The 18,642-nt window shown below is 48.3% G+C and overlaps 1 protein-coding gene across 1 annotated transcript in view; it reads left to right on the forward strand.

The window, feature by feature from the left end:
* Positions 1 to 12,886, forward strand: part of PDE6D (phosphodiesterase 6D) — a 36,957-nt gene extending 24,071 nt beyond the window's left edge. Inside the window, exons 2-5 of the mRNA XM_033150867.1 lie at positions 5,293 to 5,381; positions 10,138 to 10,263; positions 10,493 to 10,598; positions 12,126 to 12,886. Coding sequence (XP_033006758.1) covers positions 5,293 to 5,381; positions 10,138 to 10,263; positions 10,493 to 10,598; positions 12,126 to 12,207 — 403 coding nt within the window. The 3' untranslated portion in view covers positions 12,208 to 12,886. The remainder of the gene's footprint in view (positions 1 to 5,292; positions 5,382 to 10,137; positions 10,264 to 10,492; positions 10,599 to 12,125) is intronic.
* Positions 12,887 to 18,642: the final 5,756 nt, after the last annotated feature.

Consider the following 18,642-nt stretch of genomic DNA (forward strand, 5'->3'; position numbering starts at 1 on the left):
AAGGGTATGCAGCTTGACTCTGGCCAGGATACAGAGAACTGTGAATCTCCTTCTCCGAACCCTTTGAGAGGGTTTTAAGCTGCCTTCCTTTCTGACATGGAAGTCCTTTCGCTGTGGGACTTGGACTCCAGAGGGCATGACATTTGTCCAGTGGCTTTGGAGCAATCACTGAGTGGGGAGTGCTCTCTTGAGCTCCTAGGAGTGCAATGGGGAATTGCTTTAAAAGACGGGCAATGGTGAATCTAAAAACCCTTGATTGCGTTGTGTGCCTGATTCCGCTCTGTGAGTTCTCTGCTGAAATGAAATCATGGCGTTCAGTAAAGAGCAAGACCACCAACAGCTATTTTGTGCTCAACATCCCTTTCCTCCCCCAATCATGATCATGACCAAGTCCAAAGAGTAGCACTGAGAGAGCGCTTTATGTCTCCCTGTTTGTTGTGCTGTGGGGTCCTACAAGACACTACTCTATCCACAATGCTATTTAATATCTACAGGAAGCTGCTGGGAGTGGTCATTAGGAATTTTGGGACATGCTGCCATCAGTTTGCTGATAACACACAGCTCTGTTTCTCCATAACATCTGCATTCAGGAGATGCCTTGCCATGCAGGATGAGGGAAAGTAAGCTGAGCTTGAATCCTGGCAAAGCGGAGGCCCTGTGTGTGAGTTATTACCAGATCTGAGAAATCGGGTCAGTTATCTGCCGTGGACAGGGTTGCACTATTTCTGAAGGAGCAGGAATGCAGTTGGGGGGGGGGGGAAGCAATTCTGGATCCATGCTGCAGCTCCGTCCCTTTGAATGAGCTTCAGCAACAGCAGCTTGATGGAACCTTTTTTGGGACTCCTGGGCTTCCATAGACTCTGGAGACATCCTGAGTGCTGAGGTCTTGTTTTGCCTGGGCATGTTGTCCTCTTGTGATAATCATTCTGTCAATAATACGTTCCTTTTCTTGGGTTTATCACTCAAGCTCTAGGGGTATCTTTATGCAGAATTGGTGATGGGCAGATATCTCAGGCCAAAGTGTCTGATGGGAGCTGCACTCTTAGCTGGGAAATGGAAGAAAATAAGCAATTAAAGGACAGTGGATGCGTCTGGAGCAGTTCCAATTCCCTCCTGAAATTCATCTGTTGCAGCATTCGCTGTTGCTCTCTGCTTGGCCTCCCGTTACAGTCTAATGATGTTAGTGCCTTAATAGTGATGGCTGCAAAAATTGCTGTGCAGGGTAGGGGACTTGGTACAAATGAATTGCAGGCTGGAAGCACATTTTTTTCCTCCTCTTCCATCCAACTCCCTGGGCTGTCTGGGGGAAAAATATGTGACACTTCAGACTTAAATGCAAAAAGGGAGTGGCTGTTAATGTTTTCAAAACTCATGTGATCTCTGCTTTTTCCAGCTAGTCTGTTCATCTGCTGGCACATTGGAGATGCAGTTGTGCCGGCGTTTCCCAAACTTGGGATTCCACCTGTTTTCCTACTACAACTCCCATCATCCCTAGCTGGCAGAACCAGTGGTCAGGGATGATGGGAATTGTAGTCTGAAAACAACCGAAGGCCCAAGTTTGGTAAACACTGAAGTAGACACATGGATGATCCCATTGTTAAATGTTTGGGGGCCATGCCTGCTGAAATCTTGATGTTAAATTAACAGAATATGTAGGATTCTGTGATTCTCTCCTCTGTATTTTTTTATACCCAAAGCATCCTACCTAAGCCATGTCCAAATAGCAGAAGGCTGAGTGAAGAGAGGCTACTTATCCCCTCCTCCACTTGGGTTTTTCATCTTAGTGCCTCCTCCCTGTCCTGTGTTTTTTGCTTCCCAGACAGGGAGGAGAGATGGAGGGCCCTGTATCTGAAAAAGCACCTTGGGGAGGACAGTTTGGAGCTGGGAAAGGGTTAAGCCGTCTATCCCCACTTGCCATACTTGTGGTCAGACAAGGCCTGTCCATGCTGCTTCCGGGCTTAAATTATTTACTGCAATTTGGAAAGAATTGCAGAGTGCTGCAGAATGTGAGTTTGAGTCTTAGAAGAGCAGGAAAAGTTTCAAGTTGTTGGGGATGGGCTTGGAGTGATTGGGTTAGCTCCTTGTTCCTAACCATTGGGGGGGTCAGAATACGTTGTGCAAAGCAGTGCCAAATTGCAGTAAATAAACAAGCAAACTTGCTCCGTTTGGATTGCAGAACTAAGCTCTTCTTACCCCAGAATTTGGCCTGTCTGGATGCAGAACTTAATGTGGATTGCAACAAACCCCTAGCTGTCCTGCATTAAATGGAGACGTGGGAACGGAGGCTTCCTATCCCAGGGAAAAAGGGTTCTTTAGAGAAATGCAAACTGAGTGTGTCACAAAGCAAGAGAAAGTTTGCACAGTACTTCTGAATCAGTTTACTACATGTACAGAATATAATATATGAACATTTGAAAGGTACCTTACCCTAGCCTCCCTGCTGCCTACTTCTGGCTAGCAGCATCTTCCCAACAACTCAGGCAGGGGTGTTTCCTGCTGCTGGCTCCAGGGATCTCTAGAGATGCCTGGGATTGAATGTGGGACCTCCTGCAGGGACCACGTCACATGCTGTGTTTTCTGGTGTAGCTTCCAGATCCCCTTTGGCCAGAGAGAACATGGGCTTTGAACCCATGGCTGCAAACATCGCCAGCTGGTTAAGCCTCAACCACTCCACCACGGTTCCTTGGGCATTTTTTCTTCTTTTTGACAGTGAGGATGTTGCCAAAACTTCGGCCATCAATGATCTTGTGTGGTGGCTGCATTGGTGTTCTCTGCTTGCCGTTTGCTTTCATTTGCATTTCACAGGCCCAGTTCTGCGTTTCAGCTGGTCAGGTCACCTATTAATACATTCAGCATCCTGGTCAGAGTTCTTCCATCTTCTGAAGCACGATGAGGATCCTCGAGGGATGAGACTTACGTTGGTCTTGGCACCTGACCTCTCCCACGACCAGTTCGCCGGGTCCCCTGCTTGATGACTTTTAGGAAACAATCAAAGAATCTGTTTATTTCTTTAGCTTTTAATGGGAATGCAGCGCTGCTGCAGAATGGTTTTGACTGTTTTATTTGTTTAAACTTAACTGTGTTTCGTATTGATTTTATGCCTTTCTGCTGTTGGCTACCTTGGGAGTCCCTGTGATTGAAAGGTGGGGGCAGATTTTACAATAATAAGTGTGTGCGCAAACCAAGTTAAATGTCAGTCCTGGAAGGGCACTGCAGTGAGCCTTGGCTGATTTGGGAGGCAGGAGAATCCCCCTGCCTTATGCTGCTCATCGCAGTCTGTGCTTGAGGAATTGGAGGTTACTTGACCTTTGTCTGTAGCCAGACACCTTTTCTGGGTTGAATGTTGCATTTGCTCTGTGGTTTCTTCCTCCCCTGATGGCTCCAGCTCCCAGGTTTGTCTTCTTTCTCCACACCCAGGTGCAAATTTTCCTCCCTCTCCGAACTCCTCTGACAGTCTTCCTTCAAAAAATACCCATACTAACGTTGCCTCAGTGACTTAATGATACTTAATGCTCTCTGGATTCTGCCTACAGGTCCTTGCTGCTCTTCTTGAGATAAGAATCTATTTTTAAAGACAGCCTTTCTCTCGCTCAGGTAGAAGACGGGCTAAACCAATTAAACACATTAGGAGATAACCGTGCATGTGGCTCTGGTTCAAGATGTCTGATTTCTGCGCCGCAGGACATGTTTCAGTTGCCGACCTTCTTCCTTGTTACTTAGGCAGCTAACTAGATCTGCTAGGCGTCACCTGCTCCGCTTGTCATTCCTCCTCACCTGCTTCTGACTATTTCCCCCTCCGCGTATTGTTCCTGGTCAGTTGTATGTACGCAAGGCCCGTTTTGCTCACGCTCTTCTCGACTGCTGTTTTCTTTTCTTCCTTTTTCTAAAAAAGAATTGCAGCCATTGAAAGACGTTTCTGCTGCCAAAGAGAGAGCGACCTGTATAAAAAGCTCTGTGGTGTAAATCCTCTTCACCAAACACTGGCGCTTCCCTAAACAGCGGCCTTCTGCAGAAACTTTGGGAGTAGGAACTGGGAGGTTGCAAGCTCAGGGCTGGACTCTGTGCCCGGTACGTGGAAGATCCCAGGTCCGCTCTCTTGACACCTCCAGCTAAAAAGATCGCAGGTTTTGGAGAGTGGCTGCAGTCAGAGTTGAATTATATTCATCTAGATCAGGGGTCAGCAAACTTTTTCAGCTGTGGGCCGGTCCACTGTCCCTCAGATCTTGGGGGGGGGGGCGGACTATATTTTGAAGGGGAAAATGAACAAATTCCTGTGCCCCACAAATAACCCAGAGATGCATTTTAAATAAAAGCACACATTCTGCTCATATAAAAACACTAGGCAGGCCCCACAAATAACCCAGAGATGCATTTTAAATAAAAGCACACATTCTACTCATGTAAAAACACCAGGCAGGCCCCACAAATAACCCAGAGATACATTTGAAGTCAAAGGACACATTCTACTCTTGTAAAAACACTAGGCAGGCCCCACAAATAACCCAGAGATGCATTTTAAATAAAAGCACACATTCTACTCATGTAAAAACACCAGGCAGGCCCCACAAATAACCCAGAGATACATTTGAAATCAAAGGACACATTCTACTCTTGTAAAAACACCAGGCAGGCCCCACAAATAACCCAGAGATGCATTTTAAATAAAAAGACACATTCTACTCATTTAAAAACACGCTGATTCCCGGACCGTCTGCAGGCCAGATTGAGAAGGCAATTGGGCCGCATCTGGCCCCCGGGCCTTAGTTTGGGGACCCCTGGTCTAGATGAATTAATAGTTGAACCTAGTATAAGGTGGCTTCATAGAAATACTTTAAAAAATAATAATTCAAAAAGCAGCTTGTAATTGGAGCAACACAAGTGCTGCTCGGTTTCCCTCAGCTGCTGTGGGAGAGCACTCTCCAAAAGTCAAAGCACCCATGATTTCTTGTCTGGAGAAGGACCGTTCTCAGAGTTAGAGCACATGGTTTGCATGCAGAAGGTCCCATGTTCACTTCTGGCATCTCCAGTTTGAAAATAAGGACCAGGCAGCCAGCACAGGCCCGTTTTCTTCCCTGAACCCCATGCCAAAAAAGAAAATACTGGATTAGATGGATATGGGAGCCTGACATAAGGAAGTTTCCTTTATTCATGGAAGGTGAATGTTGCTGTTCATTTTCAGTCTTGGTCCATTTGATTCTTGGTGCCACAGGAGGCCTTTGTCCCTAGAATATGGGTGTGCTCGTTATCGTTCCGAAATGCTGCTGCTTTTTTCCTTAATTGCCTTGCAAACAGAAATTGGATGAATCTCCGTGATGCAGAAACAGGGAAAATTCTCTGGCAAGGAACAGAAGACCTCTCCGTCCCTGGAGTAGAGCACGAAGGTACTGTTGACCCTTGGTGTGTGACTGGACTTCCCGGTTGTTTGTGCGTGAAGGATCCTGAAATACTTAGCAGATTCAGCACCGTTTGATGGGGTGTTGTCTAGCGCTGGGCGATACCTTGTTTTCAATATAACGATATATCACCAGCTAAATATCTCAATGTATCATGATACATATCTGCGGCTGAGGGCCTTAAAATGTAAGGAAGTAGTAGATTTAATAAAAATATTAAATAAGCTTCCATATAATATATATTTAATATATTTTCAACAAATTTAAGAGTAGTTTAAGTGATTTGCTAGTCAAGTTGCATACGTCCCCCCCCCAGAGGTCAAAAATGGAATCTATGAATGCATAAGCCCCCCACGGAGTTCAACTAAACTTACTTCTACTTTCCTGGGAGTAAGCCTCGTTGAATTCAGTAGGGCTTGCTTGTGAGTAGACACGCATTTGCTTGCACTGCTTACCGAAAAACACCCTCCCCGTCATTTTCACATAGCACCCAACCTCCCATCTCAGCATAAGGCAGCTAGCTAAACCTTCTCCTCTCCCTTCCCCTGCCCTACAGAAGACCCCCCCCCAAAAAAAAGCCCTCATCCCCCCAATCTCCCTTTTTATCAAAGGTGGCAAGCAAAAATAGTCTCCTTTAAATAATAAAGGATATGGAGGAAAGCTATTTAGGGGGAACCAACAACATGAAGGGGGGGTCCCTCCTGGATTGTTAGTAGGCTCCACATAATTAGCTGAGCTCTTAAGTGGAAAGACACTGGAATATGAAAGAATTTGCTGGTTTGAGGAGGGAGAGAGCCAACCAAACAGGAGACATGGTGCCTGCGAATTACCTACAAAGTACAGTGGTGCCCCGCTAGACGAATGCCTCGCTAGACGAAAAACTCGCTAGACGAAAGGCATTCGCTAGCGGAAGGCTGCCCCGCAAGACGAAAAAGTCTATGGGGCTGCCTCGCAAGACGCAATTTTTTTTTTGTCGCGAAAACCGCTACTTGCATTGGTGCTTCGCTAGACGAAAAAATCGCTAGACGAAGATACTCGCAGAACGAATTATTTTCGTCTAGCGAGGCACCACTGTATCTGCAAAGCTGAGCTACCCCCTGGGAAGCTGTCAAGTCTTCACCTTTTGTTCCCTGGTATATTGCCTTGTTTGAAACACTTATCACGATATTATTTCACCGGTACCTAGTGCTTCGAGGTGCTTGCCATCTAAACTTTTGACTCCCAAGGAGGGAGAAAAGGGCGAGGGACCCGGAAGCTGTACACTGGCTTCCTCGGCCAGTAAAGCGAGATAAGCGCCGCAACCCCAGGGCCGTCCGCGACTGGACCTAACCGCCAGGGGTCCCTTTACCTTTATACCGTCATTCAGTAAGATATTTCCAGGATGACGCAGTTCTTGAGCAAGGGTGTATATCCAGGAACACACACCAACTTTGGCTTAAAGTGCGAAGCAATCCTAAGTGTTCACTCTTGCCTTGTGAGCTTAGCCAGTGTTGGCGGACTCAGGAAATTCTGGCCGGTTAAAAAGGGAGAAAAAGGGTAGACCCTCCACTGCTTGAGAAAGCCCACCTCTGCCGCTACTTCGAAAGGGGGTGGTGGTGGATTTTGGCTCCCTCTGTTCTCCGGGGCCTTTTTGTCCCTTCCTACTGCACGAGCATTTTGTGCTTTGCTAAGGCTATTTGTGGACCTGTCTAGAAATGTGAGGCCAGATGGGGGGCAATGCACTGGCAAGCCATTAATCTGGCTTTTTGCCTCCCCCCCCCCCCAAGATCCACTTTAGCAGATCCCTTGGCCTTTTTATGCAGTGCTTTTTGCGGAAAATCACTGTTCCTAACCTTAATAACTTAAAAGCGGATCTGGTACCTCTTGAATCATGCCTCAGTTGAAAGGCTAAAAGAAGTCATCATCGCCTCTCCCCCCCTGCCCCAGGGAATGGATTCAGCCACAAAGATAACTCAGTAATATCTTTTGCCCATGCCGGCTTCTTGTCTTTGGAATCATGGGACTGCTCTCCCTTTTGGAACTTGGCAGTCACATTCCTCTCCCTCTTGACACTGTCAGAATCCCAGTTGATGCAGTGTCCATCAAGAACACATCATTGAAACCCTCCTGACCCTGATTGGTGGCGTCTCAGGACTCTCTGAGTCACAGAGCTTTAAGCACTCTGTGTGCTGATTTGCAAGGCTTGGGTCTGTTCTTCCAGCATGTGCTGAGTATGGAAAGCCTGGTTTGGGGGCCCAGACCCGTGTACCCCAAAAAAGATGCAGGTTCGGTTGTTAAGACACAGAGACCCATAAGCAGCTTACTTCATGGAAGCGCTTTTTGTGGAGGGAAGCCCTCGTGCCCTGAAGTGACCCTTGGTTCCAATCATCTCTGCCCTCAGGGAACCCCTTCTGCATCCATTTCTCTTGACACGATGCTGCCGCCTTTGCAGAAGGCGTCTAGAGAGTGTGCAGTTTCGAGAGGGTCACTGAGCGGGCCTTTGGGGGCTCCTGTTTCCCCACATGAACCAAGAAATGGCCCCTGGAACAGGCATGAGCAGCCTTCAGGCTTGCAGGTTCCAATTTGGGTTTTACTAGACCCCTGAAGTCCAAATTCTGGAGCCCATCTGCAAATCAGCCGTGGAGAAAGGAAAAGGACAGATGCGAACTGGAGACAAGGCTGGAACTATGGCACCCCTTAAGCAACTAGAAGTCAGAAATGAACGGCACCTATTTCAGAAGTCCACCTGTAGATGCTGATTTGCCTCCTTTCCTGGAACACGCTCAGTATCTCCCCTGTGGCCTCATGCTGCCGGTCAGAGAAGTCTGTCACCGGTGGCTGATCTCATTCATAAGTTTCCAAGGGGCCTTGAGGTTGCTGCAAACACCCTTTAAAAACCACGGTCTTAGGAGAAAATTATGTGGTGCAGCCAGACCCAAAAAATGCCTAGTAGCGCCTGCCCTGTTTAGAGCTGGGCTATATGTTGGTAAATTGTCTGAAACCAGTACGTATGGCGTTCAGATCGCAATACCAGTATCAGACATTTTGAGCTGGCAATACATCGTGGTGGCCAGGGAGCTTCCTGCCCCCCCCCCCCCCCGCTGAGCAGTTTAAGGAAGCCTCGTGTAAGCCGGAAAGGTATTGGAGCTTGCTCAGTAGGGCTGGGGTATGTATCTCGGCTGCCTCTTCCTCCCCTAAGCAGCCAAGATACATTTCGGACATTGTAACATATCAGCATATTGTGGTATTTAGCTGCTGGTATATCACAATGTTGAAAACCAGAGAACGCCCAGCCCTAGCCCCGATTGTCTTGTGTGTGTAGTGTAAGCCCAGCCTGCTTGACCAACTTAACTGCATTTAGTCATTTATGACACATCAGTCATTTATGGCATTGAGTTATTTATGGTTCCAGTGTGGTGTAGTGGTTAAGAACAGTAGACTTGTAATCTGGTGAACCGGGTTCGCGTCCCCACTCCTCCACATGCAGCTGTTGGGTGACCTTGGGCTAGTCACACTTCTCTAAAGTCCCTCAGCCCCACTCACCTCAGAGTGTTTGTTGTGGGGGAGGAAGGGAAAGGAGAATGTGAGCCGCTTTGAGACTCCTTTGGGTAGTGATAAAGCGGGATATCAAATCCAATTCTTCTTCTTCCTTTCTTGGTCACTTTCCTGATGCAGGAGATAAGATGAGTGGTCTGTCTGAAAGTGCTTGAGGTTACAGCTGGGGTGGGTAGGTGCAGAAGAGGCCCAGGGCTCCTGTACCTTTAATTGCTTAAAAAAACACCCAACTCCTTGCCTAGGTGTAAGAGCCTAGGCCTTTTTTTGCATGAGACTACCCTAGTTACTGATGATACTACCTTGATGGCAGAAAGTGAGGAAGAATTAAAGAACCTTTTAATGAGGGTGAAAGAAGAGAGCGCAAAATATGGTCTGAAGCTCAACATCAAAAAAACTAAGATCATGGCCACTGGTCCCATCACCTCCTGGCAAATAGAGGGGGAAGAAATGGAGGCAGTGAGAGATTTCACTTTCTTGGGCTCCATGATCAATGCAGATTGTGACAGCAGTCACGAAATTAGAAGACGCCTGCTTCTTGGGAGAAAAGCAATGACAAACCTAGACAGCATCTTAAAAAGCAAAGACATCACCTTGCCGACAAAGGTCCGTATAGTTAAAGCTATGGTTTTCCCAGTAGTAATGTACGGAAGTGAGAGCTGGACCATCAAGAAGGCTGATTGCCGTAGAATTGATGCTTTTGAATTATGGTGCTGGAGGAGACTCTTGAGAGTCCCATGGACTGCAAGAAGATCAAACCTATCCATTCTCAAAGAAATCAGCCCCGAGTGCTCACTAGAAGGACAGATCCTGAAGTTGAGGCTCCAGTACTTTGGCCACCTCATGAGAAGAGAAGACTCCCTAGAAAAGACCCTGATGTTGGGAAAGATGGAGGGCACAAGGAGAAGGGGACGACAGAGGATGAGATGGTTGGACAGTGTTCTTGAAGCTACTAACATGAGTTTGGCCAAACTGCGGGAGGCAGTGAAGGATAGGCGTGCCTGGCGTGCTCTGGTCCATGGGGTCACGAAGAGTCGGACACGACTGAACGACTGAACAACAACACCCTAGTTACAACCTGTTGCATGTGTTTGCTTCAGAAAAGTCGGACATGTATTTCTCTCCTCTTTTTGGACCTGAGTGCCTTTGGCAACAGCACGGTTTGTCCTACTACTCAGAATGATAATCTAATTCCCCCCTTTCTCTCTGCTAGCTCGAGTTCCTAAGAAAATTCTGAAATGCAAGGCTGTATCTCGGGAGCTAAACTTTTCCTCGACTGAGCAGATGGAGAAATTCCGACTGGAACAGAAAGTGTATTTCAAAGGACAGTGTCTAGAAGGTAATGTTCTGTTCTCTGGGTAGCTGTAGGTGATGCCTAACAATATGGAGGGGAAAGCAGATCTTAGATTGAGTGACATGGTTCTCTGCAACAGATAAAGCTTGTGACCTGTAGGATAGAAGTCCAGATTTGCTTCCCAGTCTGTTGCTTAGGCGGGTGAGGGGAGAGGGAGAGAGAGAGAGATGGAATTAGATCATTTGCAATAACTGTCCCCTTCTTCCCTTTACAGAATGGTTCTTTGAGTTTGGCTTTGTGATTCCCAACTCAACAAACACTTGGCAGTCCTTGATAGAGGCCGCTCCTGAGTCACAGATGATGACCGCTAATGTTCTAACGTGAGTTGTCACATATATCCAGTGCCATTTTTCTTGAAAAAGAGGTGCTGGAACTCACCATGAACACCTCCCTCCCTCCCTCCCTCCCTCTCTTAGAATGGCAGTGGCGCCCACCTGAGAGGTGCTGACTGAGTGCTGGTGAGTTCCAGCTGGAAAAAAAGCCCTGCATATGACACACACTGCGGAAAGATAGATCCAGGGGCTGCCTGGAGTGTGGAGCGGGCTGGACTGACAAAGCATGTGCGATGTCAAATTCAGTGGTGCCAGTGTAAAGCTATTTTGCGGCCGAAGGGGTCAGAATTATGCTCCAGACCATTGAGCTCAGTGCCTTGTGCAGTGGAAGAATTGGCTTCTGCAGAGCCTATCTGTGCACCCTGAACCACCCACTAGAAATCTCGCTCACGTGGCGTCTTGAGAATTCAGGCATTGCTCTTGCACTTCCAATCACAGCATTTCCCCCAGCCTGCAAACCTGCTTCTTATTCAGTGAGCCTGGGCTGGTCTAAGATGTCTTTGACGCTTCCTATGTTCTGCAATGGGATGTGTGCACCTGCTTCAGAAGGCCTTCAGAAGGCTTCCATCTACCCCTGTTAGCCCTCCTGGGAGCTCCCTTGCCTGAAAGTCCCTCAGAAGCAGGTGTTGCTTAGCCCCGGTGTATCTCTGCCTCCCAGCATGTAGGTTTCTTTTACAGCAAGTCTCCCAAAATATTTCAAAGCATTTATCATCACATACCATTTTTTCTTTTCTTTTCAACATACAAAATCTCTTCTTGACTTCCCACCCCTCCTTTCCTGATGTTTGTTTTCTACTCCTTTTTATTAGCTGTTTTATAGCACATAAATGGGACGCGGGTGGCGCTGTGGTCTAAGCCACTGAGCCTCTTGGGCTTGCTGGTCAGAAGGTCGGCGGTTTGAATCCCCGCAACGGGGTGAGCTCCCGTGGCTCTGTCTCAGCTTCTGCCAACCTAGCAGTTTGAAAGCATGCCAATGCAAGTAGACAAATATGTACTGCTGTGACGGGAAGGTAAACGGTGTTTCCGTGCGCTCTGGTTTCCGTCACGGTGTTCAGTTGCACCAGAAGTGGTTTAGTCCTGCTGGCTCCATGACCCAGAAAGCTGTCTGTGGACAAACTCCGGCTCCCTTGGCCAGAAAAGTGAGATGAGCGCCGCAACCCCATAGTCGCCTTTGACTGGACTTAATCGTCCAGTGGTCCTTTACCTTTACCTATAGCACACATATTTTTTATTGTCTAAACCCCGCCACCATTAGATCTTTCAATAATCCACTGCTTTTATTTCAAATCCTGCCCGCGACTTCATATAGGGGTGACAAATTGATAGATAATCCATCAGTAGTCTCCATTCTTCCTTAAACACTTTGTCCTTATGTCCTCTTAATTTGGCAGTTCATTTCACCATTTCAGCATGGTCCATCAGTTTCATAAGCCATTCTTCTAGATTGCAGTTTTAACAATGATTCTCTGCATCTTGTTCTCCCATGATCCCACTCCCCCCTTTCTCTCTCTGCAGTGGGAACGTTATCATAGAAACCAAGTTTTACGACGACGACCTCCTCGTCAGCACGTCAAGAGTAAGACTGTTCTACGTTTGAAAGAAGGCCCCGGCAGGGAAGGGCCATGGGCCTGGTTTAGTTCTCTCCCCTCTCACCTGGTTCCTGGTGCCGAATCCCCAGCCCACATCCAAAAAAGTGTCCCGTGGAAGAATCTCTCTCTCTCTCTGTCTCTCTCTTCCCGTAGGCGCTGAGCCCGGGGACCAGCTCGGCGCAAGTTGCAACCTTGGCCCATTCTCTCTGCATTTCTGGCTGGATGAGGCCGAGCCGCAACATGGCGTGTCACCATCTGCACAGAATGGGGTGGGGGGTAGAAGAGGGATTGAGGACTCTGTTTTATTAGAGACCCAAATGGGCATGAAGGATCAAGACTGTAAATTATGTTTAGGTTTTTTAAAAATCCTTTGTATGTCTCTGTATCAGTACCCAAGCTTCCTCTCCTTGGCAGGCTGGAAAAACGCTTCCGTTCTCCATTGTTTCTGTTTGTCGGTTCAGTTTTAAGTTAACTCTCTCGCTCCTTCTCCCTTCCTATCTGTCTGTCTCTGTCTTCTCTCTCTCTCTCTTAATTCATTCCATCTCTTTATTTCTACATAGGGGGCCCAAACATCATCACGTCCCTCCCCCACCCCTTTGCCCCTTAAACTTGTAAAATAGACTGATATTATTACATAATGTAATTAAAATAAAACATTTCTGAATTAAAAAGCAAACATTCCTACCACTCAGAGGTCCAGGCAAGATTTTAATCCTCTCTGGCTCATCCCCTCCTTGACCAGCTGAGTCCAAACACAAGTACGTAAAAAACTATTTGCAGGCCAGAGACTGGCATGGTACAGGGTGTGAATGGAGGAAGGGTTTTCTCTGCTTAGACGAGCGGGGAGGCTTAGACTGCTCTTTCATATACCAGAGAGGTTGAAGATGGGCAGCAGAGCACCTGCCTTGCATCCAGAAGCCCCCAGGTTCAATCCCTGGCTGTGTCTCCAAGTAGGGATGGGAAAAGACTCCCTGGGTTGCTGCTGCAGAGGATATAGAACTAGATAGACCAGCGGCCTGGCTTGCTGCAGGGTAGCTTCCTATGTCAGCAGAAGGCTGGCCATCGCTTGACCTCAGTGCCTTGGAGAACTTTCCACTTGCGAAGGTGGATGCATATTGGGATACATTGCCTAGAGCATAGAAAGAAACAGGACAGGTAATTCTGTCTTTGGCAGCCTGGGCCCTCCAGAGACTTATGGGCCACAACTCCCAACAAGAGTTGAGGCCCGCCAAGTGCTGTGGAGCGACAATCTGGCCCAGCCCTTGAACTCAGGCTTCTCAGCTTGAAGTTGCCGTATTTTTCCGCTCCATAAGACGCACCTGACCATAAGACGCGCCTAGTTTTTTTCACGGGGGAGGGAGGAAAGCCCCCCCCCCTTTGAGGATCATTTCAAAGTTGTGCATCTTCTTTTGGAAGAAGAAAAGCCCCATTTGCAAAAGGAGCAGCTCAAAGTTGTTGTGCTGCTGCATTTGCAAAGGAGAAAAGCCCCATTTGCAAAAGGAGCAGCTCAAAGCCCTTTCTACAGTTTCCAGACAGATAATCTAATCAGCCAGTCACATGTCGCTGGGGAAACCTCTGCAGAAAGGGAGCCAGCCACCTTATCTCTCTCCCCTGTCTCTTGCTGATCAGCTATAAAGCGGCAGCCTTTCAACACCCCCTTCTCTCTTTGTAAAAGAAAAAGCTCGATCTTCTTTTGGTCCCTGGGCAATTCAGCTCCAGGGACCATGCATTCGCTCCATAAGACGCACAGACATTTCCCCTTACTTTTATGGAGCGAAAAATACGGTAAGTGCTTTTGCTTTTCTACCCCAGCGGGAAGGCATCCCAGGTAAGATGTAAGGTGGACCATTGCTCCTTTCTGAAGGACAAGCCATGCTCATGGAAGGAGGTCAGGAGCCCTAACGGCCACAGCTTGTTCTTCCTTTTCCTGTTGGAAATGCCACTGCCTTGGCCACAGACTTCACCTCCCTTTGCGTTCCATAGGCCCCAGGCAGCTTTCTAAAAAAAACGAGAAGGGTGGCACACTGGTATCGGTTGCGCTGGTAACTAAGCACAAGCACATTTCTTTATCTGAAAACTTTCAACGACCCATTGGTAGAGCCGTTTGTCTCTTGCGTCTCTGTACGTAAACTTGGCGCATTGCCTCGTGCGGATACCCAGCTGACCTCCTGTGAGGGCAAGCAGTCCTCTTTCCCTGAATCTGAACAAGCTGATCTCACCTGCTGCAGGGAGAATGTAGAATTCTTTGGCGCTGGGGAAGGCTGGCTAGAAAGGGGGCGGATCAGGGCTTTGCCTTTCGCAGGCACACTTGGACAGGCTGTGGAACGAGGGGCCGGTTGTGTGCGTGTGAACTCCCATGGGCCATTAATTAATATTTTTGTGGCACCCCAGCAGTTCAGCTACTGGCACACGCTTTAACCGGTTGTTACCCTGCTTCCCCCCCCCCCCTTTAGCGTTAGACACTTTAAAAAAAGAAGCCATTCGAAACAATAAAATTGAAGTAGTAAGACAAACATCTTGCCAACAAAGGTCCGTATAGTTAAAGCTATGGTTTTCCCAGTAGTAATGTACGGAAGTGAGAGCTGGACCATAAAGAAGGCTGATCACCAAAGAATTGATGCTTTTGAATTATGGTGCTGGAGGAGACTCTTGAGAGTCCCATGGACTGCAAGAAGATCAAACCTATCCATTCTTAAAGAAATCAGCCCTGAGTGCTCACTAGAAGGACAGATCCTGAAGTTGAGGCTCCAGTACTTTGGCCACCTCATGAGAAGAGAAGACTCCCTAGAAAATACCCTGATGTTGGGAAAGATGGAGGGCACAAGGAGAAGGGGATGACAGAGGACGAGATGGTTGGACAGTGTTCTCGAAGCGACTAACATGAGTTTGGCCAAACTGCGAGAGGCAGTGAAGGATAGGCGTGCCTGGCGTGCTCTGGTCCATGGGGTCACGAAGAGTCGGACACGACTGAGCGACTGAACAACAAGACAAACATGTTGCCAACTCGTAGCTCCTCCAGCCTTCTTTCTCTCCCCCCCCCCCACATCTCAGGTGGTGGAACAAAAAAAAGGCTCAGCTGTGCTGTGCTGGGGAAAGGTGTCCTACTCTAGAGGTGCTCCAAATAGCTCAAGCGGTCAAGTGGGTGGAGGGGGCAAGCGCAGCTGCGGCAGGAGCGCCTAGGGGAAGACATGCAGGAAAAGGTTATTCTTTTGAGACGTGCAAGAACAGAATAGCCGCCTGTCCCAGTGGCCGAGAGGGGTACCCCAATGGGAAACCCAAAAAGTGCAACAGCCCTGTCCCCAGATAGCATCGAGCCACTTGGGGCAGAGCACTGAGACCATACCCCCCCCTTGCACAGAGGGCCCCCCCCGTATCTCCAAGGGCCCCCCGTTGCAGAAATGAAGGCAGGGGGTCTTGCATAGCAGCGGTTGTGTCTCTGGTGCATTGTGCGCCCTCAGCCTTCTGAAGCCTGCGGGCTCCTCTGTGGCTTTCTAGAGGTGGCTACGTAACTCCCCTGCTCTCGTCGGTTCCTATAGAAACTGCTTCCCCGGGCGACTTGCCTCCTTAGAGGGCTGCCTTAGTATCCAGGCTGTTGCCATGGCGCTGCCGTTGCCACAGTCCCATTGGAGATTCAGGCGGGAGCAGCTGTTTGTGGGCCTGGGTCACTGCGTGAGTTCCAGAAATAACGTCCGTGTGCATGTGTAGAGAGGGGGGCAGCTAGGGCAGTTGCCTCCATTAAGCCCTCTTGAGTGACCTTCCCAGGGGCATCTAAGTGGCCACTGTTGGAAAGACAGCGCTGGACCACGTGGTCTGATCCAGCAAAAGCAAGGAAGATAGACAGAAAAGCGACCGGGACATCTGCAACCAGCCTTACGTTCTTCCACCGAGAAATGGAATTTGGACCCCACCAGCTGCCACACCAAGCCCCACGTGGTCTGTGCTCCAAACTTCAGAATTTTAGAGCAATCTTAGTTAATCTGGAATGACTTCTGCCCATTCACATGCATCCTGACTTGCTAGGAGCAGAACCAAAAAGAGTCATGAAGGCTGTTAAACCGCCTCTGGCTGTCCGGCACTCGCCTTCCTGAGCACCCTTGCCTCTCGCTATCCCCACTGGGCAGAATTCTCCCAACCCAGCTGGCCGCAATTGGCTTAGCTGCTGTGATGTCACAGAAATGCTGTTCTGCCTTGGGTCAGGCAGCTTACGAGGACTTGAGACAATTCCAAGTTGCCCCATACGTTTTGGGTCAGATCAATCAAGGGGGGGGGGTTGGAGCCGTAGTGGGTATCTTCAATAATTACACTATTGTGGTGTTTAAGGCAACTTTACTTGGTTATAGCAGTGGGGAAACTCACAAAAGTGGGGTTTCCAGGACTAAAAATTGCACAGGCTGATAATAGAGGCAGTCCTTCACCTTAGCTTTATACCTGCATTGAAATTGTGACGTTCTGATAGGAAAAGCATGCCTGCATTATCAGAGCCAGAGAAGAGTGATTCGCAAAGAAGAGTGGGGTGCCCCCTTTCTTTCTGGCTAGCCTAAGGCTGAGTTTTACCTGCACAAGCGTTATTGACACAGGCCTGCGTAAGCAGATTCTCCTACTAATATCCTTTCACACTCCTTTTACAGTTTTTACATCTCTCCCCACGTAGGCTATCCCATCAATGCACGCACTACAATTTCCGCTACAGGCCCTTTTGAATAAAACAGGATGCTTGCTGTTGATGGGTCAGAGGGTGAACGCGGCCTCGAATGTGGTGGCACCTGCTGAACTCCGAAAGCGAAAGAAAAGCCCCCGGAACTGTTGTCGCTGCCTCCGGAAATCATTTGCGAGAGGGAGGCACACAAACCTCTCCAGGGCCGCAGAAAGCTTTTGCCCGCTAACATCCTGGAGGAGAAGCGCAGGTGTGGCAGGGACTGTCACAAAACCGTCGCGAGAAATCCGCTCCCGTAGAAACCATACAAACATGCCGTATAGGATGCGTAGGAGACTGGATTACAAGTGGCTAGAGAATCCGCATTCAGCTTTTCTTTTATATAACTGGAAGCCTAATGATACAGTTCTCTCTGGGTGAGGTGAAAAGCCCAGGCAGGTAATGAGCTGGTGCAGCGTTAATGGCTTCGGTTTCAGGGAAACTCATCTGGCGCTTAGTTTGTTTCCTAATTAGCTGCAGGGTGGGGACAGTTTGCATCAGGCCAGCAGCATGGCAGGGTGCAGGGGTTAACCCTTTCCGCACTGTAGCCCCAATCCTGCTCAGCGCACATCCAGAACTGCCCCAGAAGGAAAACTGCCTTTCCATGCTAATCTTGCATCCCCCACTAATGGCACACCCACGCTTGCCCTTTGGCTCATGCTATCCAGGCACACGTCCACTTTTTCCCAGTCTGTGTCTTGAGTGCTATTCCCCCACAAAAACCCCTTTTTTGCCACTGAATCAGAGAAAACAGCACTTTGCGTTTTCTGCAGATTGCTGTTGGCTCCGATTCCGCAGTAAAGAGCAGGTTTTCCTGGGGAAAGGTGGGCAAAAAGATTTTTTAAAAGTGCTTGGATGCAGACCTGGAAGTCTCACACCTGTGCCTACAAATGCAGAACAAATATGCACAAGCCCTAACTCCTTGGTCTCAGCACTGCATTTGCATTGAATATTAAGAAGGTGGGGGTAGTATATCTGGTGGGGGGACACCGTGCTCCTGGGGGAGTTTGCCCACCCTGCACTCAGCTCTCACCTGTGGCTCCTAAAGGCTGTCAGCATGTGACAGCAGCCACATCCCAGGAAATGCGCAAAAACCAACAGACAATGACAGAAATAATAGCCCAATATGAAATACACAAAACCGTGAAAAACTCTGAAATATGAACTATGAAAATATATTATACAAACAAATTGACCGAAAGTAACATAACCTATCACATATCTACAAATGTCTCCTCAAAGGATATAGCCTATAGCATACTTTTGCAGTCCCATGGACTGCAAGAAGATCAAACTTATCCATCCTTAAAGAAATCAGCCCTGAGTGCTCACTGGAAGGACAGATCCTGAGGTTGAGGCTCCAGTACTTTGGCCACCTCATGAGAAGAGAAGACTCCCTAGAAAAGACCCTGGTGTTGGGAAAGATGGAGGGCACAAGGAGAAGGGGACGACAGAGGATGAGATGGTTGGACAGTGTTCTCGAAGCGACTGGCATGAGTTTGGCAAAACTGCAGGAGGCAGTGGAGGATAGGGGTGCCTGGCATGCTCTGGTCCATGGGGTCACGAAGAGTCAGACACGACTGAACGACTGAACAATAGTTTCAGATATAATAAACACTTAAAAGTGCAAAAGTTCAATATGTAAATACTATGTGCTGTAGAGTGATTGTACAATAAATGTTCATAGATATGGTGTATACAGCAAAGTCCCTCAGACATCCTTGTCTGTCCTCCAACGGGTGGCTAGCTG

This window comes from Lacerta agilis, chromosome 5, assembly GCF_009819535.1.
Source record: "Lacerta agilis isolate rLacAgi1 chromosome 5, rLacAgi1.pri, whole genome shotgun sequence".
Lineage (NCBI taxonomy): Eukaryota > Metazoa > Chordata > Lepidosauria > Squamata > Lacertidae > Lacerta > Lacerta agilis.